We start from the raw sequence: 14,224 nt of genomic DNA on the forward strand, positions 1-14,224 counted from the left end.
TCCTTCCCTAAAACGGGGAGGGGCGGTGTTCAGAGATTGTACCTCTAAGGGTTGAGTTAAATGGGTTACTGCCAGTAAAACACATAGTAGGATGTTGGGTACAAAGTAAGCCCTCTATTAACATCAGTTATTATTACTGCCTTACTTGGTGGCCCCTGAAATCCTGGGAGCTGGCGACTCTCACTCCCACCCCATGAACGTCACTCCCCAGAGTCCTTTGCAAAGAGCCAGGCTGAAAGAGGAAGTCAGCCCGAGAGGTGGGGGTCCTGAAGCTTTGTGCAAATAGAGGTCAAAGCTCACCGGCAGCTGGGAGGTCTGGAAGCCTCATTAGCAGGGCTAGGGTCTCTGGGGGGCAGGATCTGATAAAGGGGTCTCTCTCCCCTGCTTTTCGTCTGGCTGGGAATTTGGTGGTCTCTCCCCTCCCCAGTATCACCGACAGAGGAGAGCTTTTGGGGAGATCTAACGAGCCCGGAAAAGGAGAGTGGGGCAGGAGGGGGACACTCACCGCCTGTCCCAGGCAGGGCTCTGCAGGCGCGGCCATCGCGCACCCCCAGTGCCTGTCTGTCTGTCTTCCCCGAGGTCTGTCCCTTGGTCCCCGGGCAACCTCCTCGGCCACACTCCAGGTCCTGGAAGGGGCGGGGACTGGCAGGCTTGTCTGAGATTTGAGCTCTGGGATAGCCAAGCCCAGGGCAAGGTCCTGCCCGGCGATAGGGGTGGGGCGAGAGGGGTGAGAAGAGGTGATCAGAGGAGGATCTGAGGGGACGATCTGAGTGGAGGGGGAGGGGAGGGAGGGGATCCTCGAGCCCCAGAGAGTGCAGTGGCATCCCAGTAGAACCCGCCAACCCTGCAACAAGCGGCATGAACGCTGTCTGTCTGTATCGTGGAGGGAAGATTTTCAGATCACTAATGAATAGTTTAGTGCAGTGTCCAGCACATGGTAAATGCTCAAAAAGAGTTAGCAATTGTCAGCCTTAGTAGTGTTATTTCATCCATAGGTTACTGAACAGGGGTTCTGATATGTGCCATATCAGAAATATAATACAGAAAGATGGTTGCTCCATGCGAAATGAAAAACAGAAATTATAATACAAAGTAGACTATGATATTTTTTGAAAAACAAGCAAACAAACAAAAGAAGTAAATGCTTAGATTGGAGAAAGTGGGGAAAGAAGTAAAATCTTTGCCTTCCTCTCCTGGGTCTTCAAGCCAAGTGTGTGTTCCCAGCTAGTAGCTCTTCTTGGAAAATCCTCTATGTGACATATATGCATAGATGAAAAATGGAAATGTACTCCAGCCGTAATCATGGGAATTCTAATTTTCTTTTCTTTTTTCTTTCTTCCTTACTGCCACAAGCCATGTATTCTTTTCAAGATAGAGAGGAAAAGACAGCTTTTCCAGACAGACACAGTTACTCACTTTGGATAAAAAAGTAAAATCCTGGGATCCCTGGGTGGCGCAGCGGTTTGGCACCTGCCTTTGGCCCAGGGCGCGATCCTGGAGACCCGGGATCGAATCCCACGTCGGGCTCCCGGTGCATGGAGCCTGCTTCTCCCTCTGCCTGTGTCTCTGCCTCTCTCTCTCTCTCTCTCTCTCTCTCTCTCTCTCTGTGACTATCATAAATAAATAAAAATTAAAAAAAAAAAAAAAAGTAAAATCCTCTTCACTCCCCATGCTGCCTTGTCCTTTCTCTGCAGATCTTTCACTCCTGCCTCCTGTATGCCCTCCACTATGTGGGTTCCCCCTTTCTTTTGGGGTTTCTTGACCCTGGTCTGGGGCCCTAAGTCAGTCTTCAGCTGTCCTCCTGCCTGAGTCTTCTAGAAGAGCAGGGACACAAGGAACAAACTCAGTTGTGAAGTGAAGTATGGCAGGTCTGCTCCTTACATTTATACATTATGTCTGTTGATTTGAGAGGTGATTTTGGTGGAGGCTGATGGAAATTAGGGGGAAGGCTTGAGCCCTCTCTCTCTGGGACTCCGCCTCCAAATGGCATTGCCACAGTTCTAGTGCTTTATTTTATTGTAAATTTGAAGAGGAATTTGAGGGCAATGATGAAAATTTGAGAGGGAATATTCAGGAAGTGAGAAAGAACACAGAGGAAATCAGTTGGGTGAGCCAAGAACAGATCTCAGGGATCCCAAGGCCTACTTTCCAGTCCTCTGAACAGTACATGGCTGCATGCAGAGCCCTAGACAAGTCCCTTCCCACCCCCAGCCCCGGGTTCCTATTCTGCGAGGTAAGAAGGTTCCATAGGCCACCATTTCCTAATTGGTGGCTTTCAACCCCTTGGAAATTTGCCAAGACAAACCAGGAATTTGTGCTAGGGAGAAGAAAGGGCATCTGTTTCCATCGTAGTTATGAATAACAAACCCCAGGGGCACCTGGGTGGCTCAGTCAGTTAAGTGACCCACTCTTGATTTTGGCTCAGGTCATGATCTCAGGGTCATGAGATCAAGCCCTGCATTGGTCTGCACACCGAGCATGGAATCTTTTTGAGAGTCTTTCTCTCCTTCTCCCTCTGCCCATCTCCCTACTCTCTCAAATAAATAAATAAATAAATAACCCCAATAAAGAAAATAATTTAACTAGTTTCTCTTTATAACTAAACACTTGAGGATTCCACTGTATTTCAAGAATGCAGAGTGAGAAACGGAGATCAGATGCGCCCATGATTGAGATCCTCTGTGGATCTGTCATTCCATTGTAGCCGTTATGAAAGTTTTGTCCATTGCATAGTTTACACTCTCTGTGGTTCAGAGTTGTACATTGCTTGAGTCTTAGTCACAATGGCAAATTCTAGTGGGAATTTTTTTCTCTTACCTGGTCGTGTAGAAACAAAATATAAAAACTATCACAATAAAGCACCTGATTCTTTAGTAGGACAAAATGGAAGAATTCCAATATCAGGTCAAAAAAGCAATTTTTGTCTATTTTGATGTGGTGATTTGCAGCTAAATTCAGTTTTTGTCATCGTAAACCTCTAGTCTTGGGACAAAACACCAACATGCTGAGATTTGAATTTATTTTCCGACAACTCATGCTTCAAGTCACAGACAGTGCAAAGTAAATTCACTGCTTGCATCTCTTGCTTATGGGAGGAAACCCCTCAAACTTGTTTCTTTGCAAATGTTATTAGAGCTGAGATTTAAATAAGTTCTAAATACACTTTTTAAACATTATGCTGATCTTAAATGACCTATGCATTGCTTTAAAAAAGGTATTGATCATTTATCACAGAAAATGCACCGGCTTAAATTCCTAAAGGTTTTTTTTTTTTTTAAGATTTTATTTATTTATTCATGAGAGACACACAGTGAGAGAGGGAGAGGCAGAGACACAGGCAGAGGGAGAAGCAGGCTCCACGCAGGGAGCCCAATGTGGGACTCAATCCTGGGTCTCCAGGATCACGCCCTGGGCCAAAGGCAGGCGCTAAACCACTGAGCCACCCAGGGATCCCCCCAAAGGTGTTTTTGAGATTACATATCACCTGTGAAATATATGTGCCAAAAAGATTTGGGAAAGTTGTTGGCTACATGCATCAACATGAATTTATTTATTTGTGAGAGACACAGAGAGAGGCAGGGACATAGATAGAGGCATCACGACCTGAGCCAAAGGCAGATGCTCAAACACTGAGCCACCCAGGCGTCCCACATAATTCAACTTTGGAGTTTTTTTAAAGCTTTATTGAAATAAAATTCATATACAAAAGATTGCACTCTGTTGTGCCCAAGATTGTGAATCCGAGAAACCACTGAGGAGCCGACACCAATGCAAACACACGAGGGTTTATTTACAAGCTCGAGCTTGGGTCCAAGTGTACCCGACACAGCGGAGCAGGAACTTGGACCCCGAAGTGGGTTACAGCTGGTTTTTTTATAGGCTGGTCTAGGGGATTTTCAGAAGGGGTGGAAGAATTTCTCAAGTTCCGCTTACATTCTGATGTGGGGCTTTCAAGGGCATTGAGCTCTGTTCTCATTCTAATATGGGACTTTCTACCACGGGTGTGGGCTCTGTTGTCTTTCTGATATGGGATTACCTGCCCAGGACATTGAGGACATTCTACAGTTTTTCCTGTAAAGTTCAGCTCTTATTCACAGGGGCCTAAGATGGCTGTACTTGTGTTAATGTTAAACTTGAGGTGGAATGGCCTTGATTTTTCTCAGCCTCCACACACTCCTTGAAATAAGTCAGTCGGAGAAGGACAAACATTATATGGTCTCATTCATTTGGGGAATATAAATAATAGTGAAAGGGAATAGAGGGGAAGGGAGAAGAAATGGGTAGGAAATACCAGAAAGGGAGACAGAACATCAAGACTCCTAACTCTGGGAAATGAACTAGGGGTGGTGGAAGGGGAGGAGGGCGGGGGGTGGGGGTGACTGGTGGCGGGCACCGAGGGGGGCACTTGACGGGATGAGCACTGGGAGTTACTCTATATGTTGGCAAGTTGGAACACCAATAAAAAATAAATTCATAAAAAAAAATAATTGCCAAACAAAAGCTAAAATGCTCAAGTGCTAAATGTTAATTATTGATTAAAGGAAAATTTAGTTAACATTAAAAAAAAAAAGATTGCACTCCCTTAGTGCCCATCTTGGCGGATTTGGAGTTTGTACCCTATACCGCACCGGCTGGACGGTGCGCGCAGTCCTCCGGGCCTGCAGGGGGCACACGGGGGCTCGTTTTTGTTGCCGAGCATGCGCGGTAGTTACCCGGTCGGGGCGTGGGCGTGGCGGCGTGGCGCGCACGCGCGGCGGCGGCGGCGGCGGCGGCGGCGGGGGGCGGGGCCTGGGCTGTCAGCCGCGGACCGAGGAGGAAGCGGCGGGCCGCGCGCGGGGCGGGGGGCGGACCCGGGAGGCCTGCGGCGGGGCGCGCGGCGGACCCGGGAGGCCATGCGGGCGAGCGGGGCGGCGGGGCGGCGGGGGCCGGGGGCGGTGGCCGCTCTGCTGCTGCTGCTGCTGAGCGGCGCGGGCCCGGCGCGCGGCTCCGAGGACATCGTGGTGGGCTGCGGGGGCTTCGTCAAGTCGGACGTGGAGATCAACTACTCGCTCATCGAGGTGAGCGCCGGGCCGGGCGCTCCACCTGTCGGCGCTCGGCGGCCTCGCCCGGGCCGCCACCTGCTCCACGCTCTCGGAGGAGCCCTCGCCGCCCCGGAGGCTCCGCTCTGCGCGGGCGCTGCCCCGGGCCGGCGCCTCCCGGTCGCGCTGGGCGAGGGAGGGCGGTGGGGGGAGGGGAGGGGGATGGATCGCGTCCTGGGGTCGCCTGCCGAGGGGGCCGGCGGGCCTTGGAGGATGCGCGCACCGGGTGGGGGGCGGTGTTGGTAGCTCCCATCAGCTCCCTCAAAACGAAGGATTCCCCCCCAAATCAGGACACCCAAACTCCAGAAACCCCCCCAAATCCGGATCCAAGATGCTAGGGGACTCTGACCGTCCCCACAATCCAGGCCCCAGATCTCTTAAAAGCCACTCTCTGGCAGGACCCAGACCCCCACATCCTCAAAACTCAGATCCCCTGGAACTTAGATTTCCCCAAACCCCGAGTCTGGAATCTAGAGGCTGCCGAGTCTGGACCCCTGGCCCCACAGCTCAGAGCCCCCCCAAATGCAAGTCTGGACCCCTGGCCCCACAGCTCAGAGCCCCCCCCCCCCAAGGTCCTAATCCACTCCTCCTAAAACTGCGCCACCCCCCCCCCCCCCGGGATGCTCTTAGGGGGATCCCAACCCTGTACATGTCTTGGCATCTCTGGGGCTTGGAATCCTGTTTTTAATCTCCCGCATCCCTCCCTTGGGGAAATCTCCCATTTTCCTCTGTGAACGGAGAGTTAGTTGTCTGCTGCCCTGATTACCTTGCTGGGTGGTGACTGGGGTGACGCCGGAGATTTGTGCAGAAGTCTTTGTGTTAAGTTGTAAAACCCCATGCAGCTACATGATTATCGGCCCAGTGGGACTGTGACCCAGAAAGCTTTTGCCAAGAGGAAGGTCACTTGTCGGGATAGATGGGAAGGGACCTGATGGAGGGCTTGGCCTCTATTTTAGGAGGGTACTGATGATGGGGCAGGAGAAGGGGATTTGAAAGGGGATAAAAGAAGGAAAGAGGCTAGGAGATGCCGGAGAGAAGGGACGTAGGGGGGACCTCAGACCCCAGGGACTGCCTGAAAGCCTGGTTGAGCCACGCCAGTGCTGGCAGCGGAAGGGCAGCGCTGAGGAATTAAATGTTCTCCGAATCTGGGTGCAGAGATAGGTTTGGGGAGGGGCTGAGGATCGTTTTCACACCCCACGAGGTCTTTCACCTGGCCTCGTTTTTGTTCCTGGAGGATGGGGTTGGGACAGAAGCAGCCCAACCCAGGACGCGGTGTATTTCCTAAAGAAGACCCTTCCGTCTGTGGCTCGTGTCTGATCTTAAGTCAGGTGTTTAGTGAACCTGCCCACCTGCAGTTTCAGGGTTCCTAGGTTCTGCTGGGTCCCCGAGCCACCTCCTGGATTGCCTCCCAGTGTGTGGGCACAGGCAGTTTCAGAAGCTGCCTTGCAAGGCTTTTTGTAGCTTGTAGTTTCCTGAGGCTCTGGGAGAAAAGTGAAGGCAGAGAGATGTGAGTAATACAACATAGTAATATAGTAAAATAATAATAGTATTTTGTTTTTTGAATCATGCTCTCTGCCAGATGCTTAAAATGCATAGACGTGATCCTGTATAAACACAAAGGGAAGTGGCTCTTTTCCTTGCCCCTTATGAAACTGGACCTCAGGAGGTAAATTGACTTGCCCAAGGTCACACAGTACAGGGAAGACCCAGACTTTGCTGGAACATTTTAAAAAGTTAACAGATTGTGTTTGGAAATGCCCAGGATGCAAGAGCTTTGGAGATCCTTGATAAGACCTGTATTAAACCTCCTTTGCTTTGTTTTTGCCAGAGAATGAACATAAGAGAGAAGATTAAAAGTTTCTAGATGAGTGTTACTCCCAAGTATTCGGAATCATTTGGGGTTAATAGTTTCAGATCCTTGGCCCTCGCCGCAAACCTTCTAGTTTAGAAACAGACATGGGGCTCGGGGATTACATTTTAATAAGCACTTTTCCTAACAGCAAATTTGAAAATTTGTTCTAGGTGGAAACAACATAGGGACAGCCACTAAAAATAAACTGAAAAATATGAGTTTTGGAGGTAGTCTTTAGATGGTTTCTAACCAGAGAAATATCTAATCACATTATTTTTGGGATACTTTGTTTTCTCTCTAATGCCTGGTGGTAATAGCAGCATGTAGTAGGTCCTCAGCAAACGCATACTGATAGATTGCATCCTGGCATAATGTATGTAGGTAATTCTCTTACGACTTCTTTCCTTGCTTTCTAGATAAAGCTGTATACCAAGCATGGGACTTTGAAATACCAGACAGACTGTGCCCCTAATAATGGTTACTTTATGATCCCCTTGTATGATAAGGTAAGAGACTACTGTAGTCATTTATGATGGGAAGTAGTAAGTGTGGCCCTCGGCACTGCACGAACCGGAGCAGTCTTGATTTGCCACACAAGCGAAAACTCATCTCTTTTGTAAATTAGAAGTGGTATTTGACAATTCTGGCCAAATTTTGAGGGAGACAGTTTCTAAACTGGTTTGATTGAATACAGTGGCTCCTCAGTGTCTGCAGGGACATTTGGCAGTCAATGTCTAGAGACATTTCTGGTTGTTACTACTGCTTGGGGTTGAGGGAGTGCTACAGTATCCAGTGAGTAGAGGCCAGAAATGAAGCTCGACTTCACATCATGCTGCATAGGACAGACCAAACATCGACGGTGCAGACACTGAGAAACCCTGATTTAATAAGGTTAAGTTTGCAAGCAGCTTAACACACTGTTTAAAAAATTATACAAGTGATACGAGAATTTATGAGCTTTGTGGAAGACAACAAAACAAGGTCTTTAGAAGTATACGAAGTAAATTTAATCTTTACCCCCCAATTTCTCATCCCTCAGTAATGGTAATGGGTAGCCCCACTGATAAAAGTTTTAGTGTGTATCCTGAAAGACTGCTTTCTGTGTGCTGTGATTATAAAGATGTTTACACGTGTGCACGTGTGCATAGATGTATATCTGCCAATTCCTACTTGCAACCCAGCCTCCCCTGCTCCCACCCCCGCCCCCCTCCCCATGTCAACTTTTTATTTGGAAACACAGATTTGAAGCACGTTGAAGAAATAATCAATAGGCACACATCGTTTTGATTTTGGTTTTTAAAATATCAAATGGAGTTAAACAATAGAAATCATTCTGCAGTTTGGTTTTTCTTTTCCCTGTGATAATATCTTGATATGCTTTCAACATCAGTGTGTATGGATCTGTTGCCCTCTTTTTAATGGCTGCACAGCACATCAGAATCAAATGAAAATTGTAATTTATGTAACCACGTCTCTGTTGGTAGGCATAGAGGCTTTTCCCAATTTAAAAAATTTATTACTGACAACACAGCAATAAATATTCTTGAACTTAGGTCTAGGCACAATACATAGGACTGACTTCTACAGGTTGATCTTAAAATATGGTGTTTTTTTTGTTGTTGTTTTAACTTATTCCTATCAATCTCAAGAAACCAGGGTATGTGAATAACACCTAGTTTTCAGCAGTGACTTTCATTGCTAAGAATACATGCTGACGCTAGCAACCTGGGCTCGGGAGGGGTTAATAGACTCCATGAGTAGTGCATTTGATATCAAAAGACAATGAGTGGCTAAATATAATGCCTTTAGAACTTTTCCATGGGCACTAAGTTGGTATTTTCTGATTGGTTGGATGGGGACTTCTGGGCATTCAACTTCAGCTTGCTGCATCTGAAGGCAATCAGAGAGCCCACAGCTACTTAGAGTGGAGCGTGTGCTTGGAATTTCATTGCAGGTGTATAAATCCTAGATTAAATAGTAGCGCTGTATTAAACTAGTTGAGAGGTTATCAGTTTTCATCTCTTTTTCTTTCTTCCCCTGTCTTAGGGAGATTTCATTCTGAAGATCGAGCCTCCCTTAGGGTGGAGTTTTGGTAAGTGAACTGAATAATTAGATACATACTCTGTACAGGATTAGATTATATGCCGAATATTAATTTAAATTGGCAGAGTGCAGACACTGTTAAAATACTAAGGACTTATTCCTAGTGAGGAACAAAGCTTTTTCCCCTCCTTGTTACTTTAGAGTAGATTGGATTTACCTTGGACTTACCTTATCATTATTATTTTTAAAGATTTTATTATTTTATTTTAATAAAATATTTTATTTTATTTTATTTAAAGATTTTATTTATTGATGAGAGACACACAGAGAGAGACAGAGACATAGACAGAGGGAGAAGCAGGCTCCTTACAGGGACCCCGATGTGGGACTCAATCCCTGGACTTGGCAAAGGCAGACTGGCCTAGGCAAAGGCAGACGCTCAACCGCTGAGCCACCCAGGTGTTCCTACCTTGGACCTATCTTAAGGTTTTCTGTCATTTTTCTTTTTTTTTTTTTTCTGTCATCTTTCTTGAGATAGGCATCTTGTCCTGAACCTTTCTCCAGAAGCTCTGCTTTTGTAGTTCTGTTCATAAAGTGGTAGCACAATGGTATCTAGAGTTCAGGAGTTGGGACTTTTTTCCTGTCCCAGGGTGGCTTCTTAGCCCCCTCGATCCTTTTTAGGACCGCAGTATTAAACATGGTGAAATTTCACATGAAAATCTGGATCTGCTTCTCAAAGGAGATCAGAACATCTGGTGACCTTGAGCAATACTGGTTCTGTGATGACCTTGGACAAACTACGTCCCCTGAGTCAGTGTCCAGTCTCCTTGCTAGGGGGTCAGGAGAGTGGTAGTAGCTGCCTCACAGCCTGACTTGGAGGACTAATGGGCCAGTGTATTTACAATGTTGAGAAAGACTGGCACATAATGAGCCATGAATAAATCCTTAAAAGCATTCTGCACACGTACAAACAAGAACTCGGAACTTACCTGATAATATCTGCCTTTTAGCAGAGCTGGAGATGTGGGAAAGGGGTTGAGATAAGAGAGGGTTCTGCTCTGCCACGGCTGACGTTTCCAAAGAGTAGGTGTGTGTGATCCCAGTTCTGTAGCTTCAGGAGAGGGGTTGGGGGCCATGGCTGTTTGTGTCAGGCTTGCTTGTCAGTTGGAGGAGGAAGAATTTAGTTCCTGTCATCACAAGGGCAAAGTAGAGCTCAGGTCAGCCGACAGCCATTTGGACTCTGAGGGAGGTTCTTTTTCAGTTTATAGTAGGGGGCACCTGACCCATGCATTCCAGAGAGCAGCAGAGGAAGGGAACCCAACACAGTGCTAAAGCAGAGGTTGCAGATCACCGGCCTGTGGGGGTGTTTTTTCTTTACTTTATTGAATTGTACTATCAGAAAAGTGTAGTCGTCGTAAGGGTATCACGTGAACGTTCCCCAAGTGAACGCAGCATGTAACCTCTACCCGGATAACGACGTAGAACCAGTACCCCAGTGGTGCCCCCTCGCAGGCACTCCCCAACCGCTCCACCCCACCCGCAGGTGACCACTGCCCCGACCGCCTAAAGTTGTAGATGAGTCTTGTCTGTTTTGAACTTGATATAAATGGAATCCTAAAGGGGTACATTTTTGTGTCTGGTTTCTTCCTCCCGACATTGTTAATGACACTCATCTCTATTATGTGTGTGGCTTCCGTTAACTCATTCAACTGCTGTGTGAGTATAAAGTGACTTACCCCTTCTGTTGATGGACGTGTGGGCTGCTTCTCAACTTTGGCCACTAAGTGTGGTGCTCCTGCGAATGTACTTGTTCTGGCCTTTCGGTACATGTGTTCTTGTGTTTGCATTTCTGGTGAGTATATACCAGGAGGGATTGCTGGGCAAGAGAGCACTTACCTGTGCAGCTCTCGTGGATAGTGTGAGGTGTCCAAGGCGGATGTCGCAGATTCCGCTCTCCCAGCAGTGTGGAAGAGTTCTAGCTGCCCCGCAGCTCACCAGCACTTGGTAAGGGCAGTGTTTTTTCATTTTAGCCATTCTGGTGGTAATGTGGTGGTCTCTCACTGTGTTTTTTAAATTTTAATTAATTGAATTTAAAAATTAAATTCAATTAATTACTAATTAATTTAGTAGTAGTAAATTAATTAATAATTAATATAGTAGTAGTATTAGTTTCAGGGGTAGAGATCAGTGATTCATCAGTCTTATATCACACCCAGTGCTCATTCCATCATATCCCCTCCTTAACGCCCATCACCCAGTTATCCCATCCCCCAAGCCCCTCTCCTCCAGCAAACCTGAGTTTTTCTTATCATTACCAGTCCCTTATGGTTTGTCTCTCTCTCTGATTTCATCTTGTTTTATTTTTCCCTCCCTTCCTCTATGAGCCTCTGTTTTGTTTCTTAAATTCCACACGAGTGAGACCATTCTCATTGTGGTTTTGATATTTATTTATTTGATGGTCAATGAGATTGAATGCTTTTTTTAAAAATATGTTTATTGGCCATATGGATAACATCTTTTGTGAGGTGTCTGTTCAAGTCTTGTGTGCATTTTTGTATTGGTATCTTCCCGTGTGTATGTAATTATTCATTTTACCCAAAATTCTCTTGATTTTCCCTTTTCTCTATTTAACACTCTACACTCTTCCTAACCTTTTAAAAACTTTAACCCTTATTATGATGACCTTTTCCGTCTTTTACACAATTTGAATTAGTTGCTAATACTGAAACATCAGGAGATGACACATAAAATCCAGATGTCTGTTTTTTCTTGAAAGTTTGAACCAGTGGCCCATCCCCTGCTTCGTTCCTGTGGGCATTAGAGTTTATGATCCTGGTTTAACGTGGCTGAGCTCATGCGGTTGGTCAGGACACAGTTTGGAGCCAGGCTTCTGGAGGTTGAGTTGGGGCTCCATCACTCACAAGCTCTGTGACTTTGGCAGGGGGTGGGGGGGCCTTTAACCTTTCTGTGTGTCAGCTTAATCCTCGACCTGTTAAAGTCGTTGTGAGGTGCATATGCACCTAGCCCTGTATTGGGTATGTGATAAGCATCCAATAAATAAAACAATTTGGTGCTTGCTGAATTTTCAGTGGGACTCTGAGATAAGCGCAGCCAAAAGACTGTTATAAAAGCATATTATTGGGATGCCTGGGTGGCTCAATGGTTGAGCATCTGCTTTCGGCTCAGGTCGTGATCCCAGGGTCCTGGGATCAAGTCCCACATCTGGCTCCCCTCAGGGAGCCTGCTTCTCTGCCTATATCTCTCCCTCTCTCTCATGAATAAATAATTAAAAAAAATATATATTTTGTTTTATTTTATTTTATTTTTTATATATATATTTTAAAAAGCATATTATCCTCCACACACTGTTTCACTCTGGGACAGGAAACTGGGTGTCCAGGGGAAGAGGCGAGAGGGAGACGTCCCTGCATCCCTCTTGGTACCTTTGGATGTTAAATCATGAGAGCGTATTAAGTGCTCAAAAATAAACTGAAGATTGACCAAGAAAATGTGTTTTGCCTAGACAGGTTCACCTTCTGTCAGAACTAAACTTGCTCTTGTGTCTTGTACCCTGCTCCTTTCCCTCCCACCTTCATTTCTCAGAGCCAACGATCGTGGAGCTGTATGTGGATGGCGTCAGTGACATCTGTACCAAGGGTGGGGACATCGACTTTGTGTTCACCGGGTTCTCTGTGAATGGAAAGGTTTGGCTTCGGAACATGGTTATTTTTAATGTTTGCTCTGTATCATGTACTGAGTCTTTTCTGACCTTTAAAAAAGCAGGACTTTTTAGTGGGGACTCTGAGTTCCCAAGAGACCCACAGACAGACTTCAGGAGGGTCTCAGAATGGGTAAAATTTGGTGTAAAAGGTAATGGGTGACTAAAACCCAGTCAGATCTGGGCTACTTGTCATTCTCTCATGAGGGCAGTTGTAAGGGAATGCGAGGCCATTCCACTGTAAAGCTTGGCTGAGTAACTTCCAGGGATGGCCCCTTCTGGGTGCAGGCTGGGAAGAGCGCAGGCCTCAGGACTTCTGGCAACCTGTAATCACCGTGGGCAAATGAAACCAGTCTCCTGCAGATAGGATTTGCATTTGCTTCATCCACTCTCCCAGGAGTTGTCTCAGTAAACTAGATCCTCTAAGAGTTTTTTGGGGTACCTTGGTGGTGTGAATTTAGGGGGCTAACCTGTGTGAATGGCGGCTCCAAGTTCAGATATTTCAGGGGAGTTCTTTTTCCTCCCTCCATCTGGCACCATGGTTGACATGTGCGAATTGCCCTGCTATTCGTTTCTTCACGGCAAGTTGATTTCTCCTCTGCCTTCAAATGAGAGTGAGGTGCTTGCTCTCAATGAGGCAAAGTGGTCCTGGCTTCATGTGTAAGTTTCTTGCTAGTGTGGAGGATCATGGTACTTTTCTTTCTCCATAGATTGTAAAATCATGGTGCATCTTTAGCTGATGGTGTCTTAGATTCGATGAAATAAAGTATTATTTCACCATTACTGTTGCCTCACTCAGCACCCCAACTAATCCCAGGGAAGGGTATGCATCATTTATCTACTCTTTGTGAAGGAGTCTTGACCCAAAGAAAGGTATAAGGTCCATGCAGGGAGCATGAGCAGGGGAACTCTGCTGCTGGTTTGGGTCCTGACCTCCTTCTCCTTGACAGGTTCTCAGCAAAGGGCAGCCCCTGGGCCCTGCAGGAGTTCAGGTGTCTCTGAGAAACACAGGGACTGAAGCAAAGATCCAGTCCACAGTGACACAGCCTGGTGGAAAGTAAGTTGTGCCTGTGTCCTCCTGCCTCACAGCTGAGGGGAGGGAGGGAGCCTGTGACTGGGCCTGGGAGACCTGGGTTCAGATCTTTATTTGGCCTCTTAACTGCAGATGAGTTCATGCCTCTCGGGGTCTCAAGCTCTTCATCTGTGAAATGGAAGTTATCTGACCCGTCACCTCTAGAGTTGATGGGATGATCAAACATGAGTTAATCTTTGTACAGCACCTGCTGCAGGCCTGGCACATAGTAGGCCTTCATTTAACAGTGGGCTTGGCTCTGGAGCCTAAAAACCTGGGTTTGATTCCAGGTTCCTCCACTTACTGGGTTTGATCTGGAGCAAGTTACTTAATGCATTTGGGCCTCAAGTTTCTTATTTATAAATGATGATGGTGGAACCTATCATCATTTATAAGGAATGATGATATTAAAGGTTAGCAGGAAGATTAAATTAATAGTATTACTTCAAACTGCCTGGCAT

At 46.6% G+C, this 14,224-nt stretch overlaps 2 protein-coding genes across 5 annotated transcripts in view; one reads left to right on the top strand and one right to left on the bottom strand.

Moving 5' to 3' along the window:
* The window catches only part of ABCC6 (ATP binding cassette subfamily C member 6), a 48,877-nt gene extending 48,224 nt beyond the window's left edge, over positions 1-653 (bottom strand). For 2 of the 4 annotated variants that reach the window (XM_072835908.1, XM_072835905.1), the window contains exon 1: positions 506-653. In XM_072835908.1, the coding sequence (XP_072692009.1) occupies positions 506-541 (36 nt within the window). In that variant the 5' untranslated portion in view covers positions 542-653. The remainder of the gene's footprint in view (positions 1-505) is intronic. The other 2 variants (XM_072835907.1, XM_072835906.1) reach the window with 2 other exon arrangements.
* Positions 654-4,881: 4,228 nt separating this feature from the next.
* Positions 4,882-14,224, top strand: part of LOC140638492 (BOS complex subunit NOMO1) — a 57,501-nt gene continuing 48,158 nt past the window's right edge. Inside the window, exons 1-5 of the mRNA XM_072835909.1 lie at positions 4,882-5,057; positions 7,347-7,436; positions 8,977-9,022; positions 12,577-12,677; positions 13,642-13,748. Coding sequence (XP_072692010.1) covers positions 4,893-5,057; positions 7,347-7,436; positions 8,977-9,022; positions 12,577-12,677; positions 13,642-13,748 — 509 coding nt within the window. The 5' untranslated portion in view covers positions 4,882-4,892. The remainder of the gene's footprint in view (positions 5,058-7,346; positions 7,437-8,976; positions 9,023-12,576; positions 12,678-13,641; positions 13,749-14,224) is intronic.

Source organism: Canis lupus, chromosome 8, assembly GCF_048164855.1.
Source record: "Canis lupus baileyi chromosome 8, mCanLup2.hap1, whole genome shotgun sequence".
Taxonomy (NCBI): domain Eukaryota; kingdom Metazoa; phylum Chordata; class Mammalia; order Carnivora; family Canidae; genus Canis; species Canis lupus.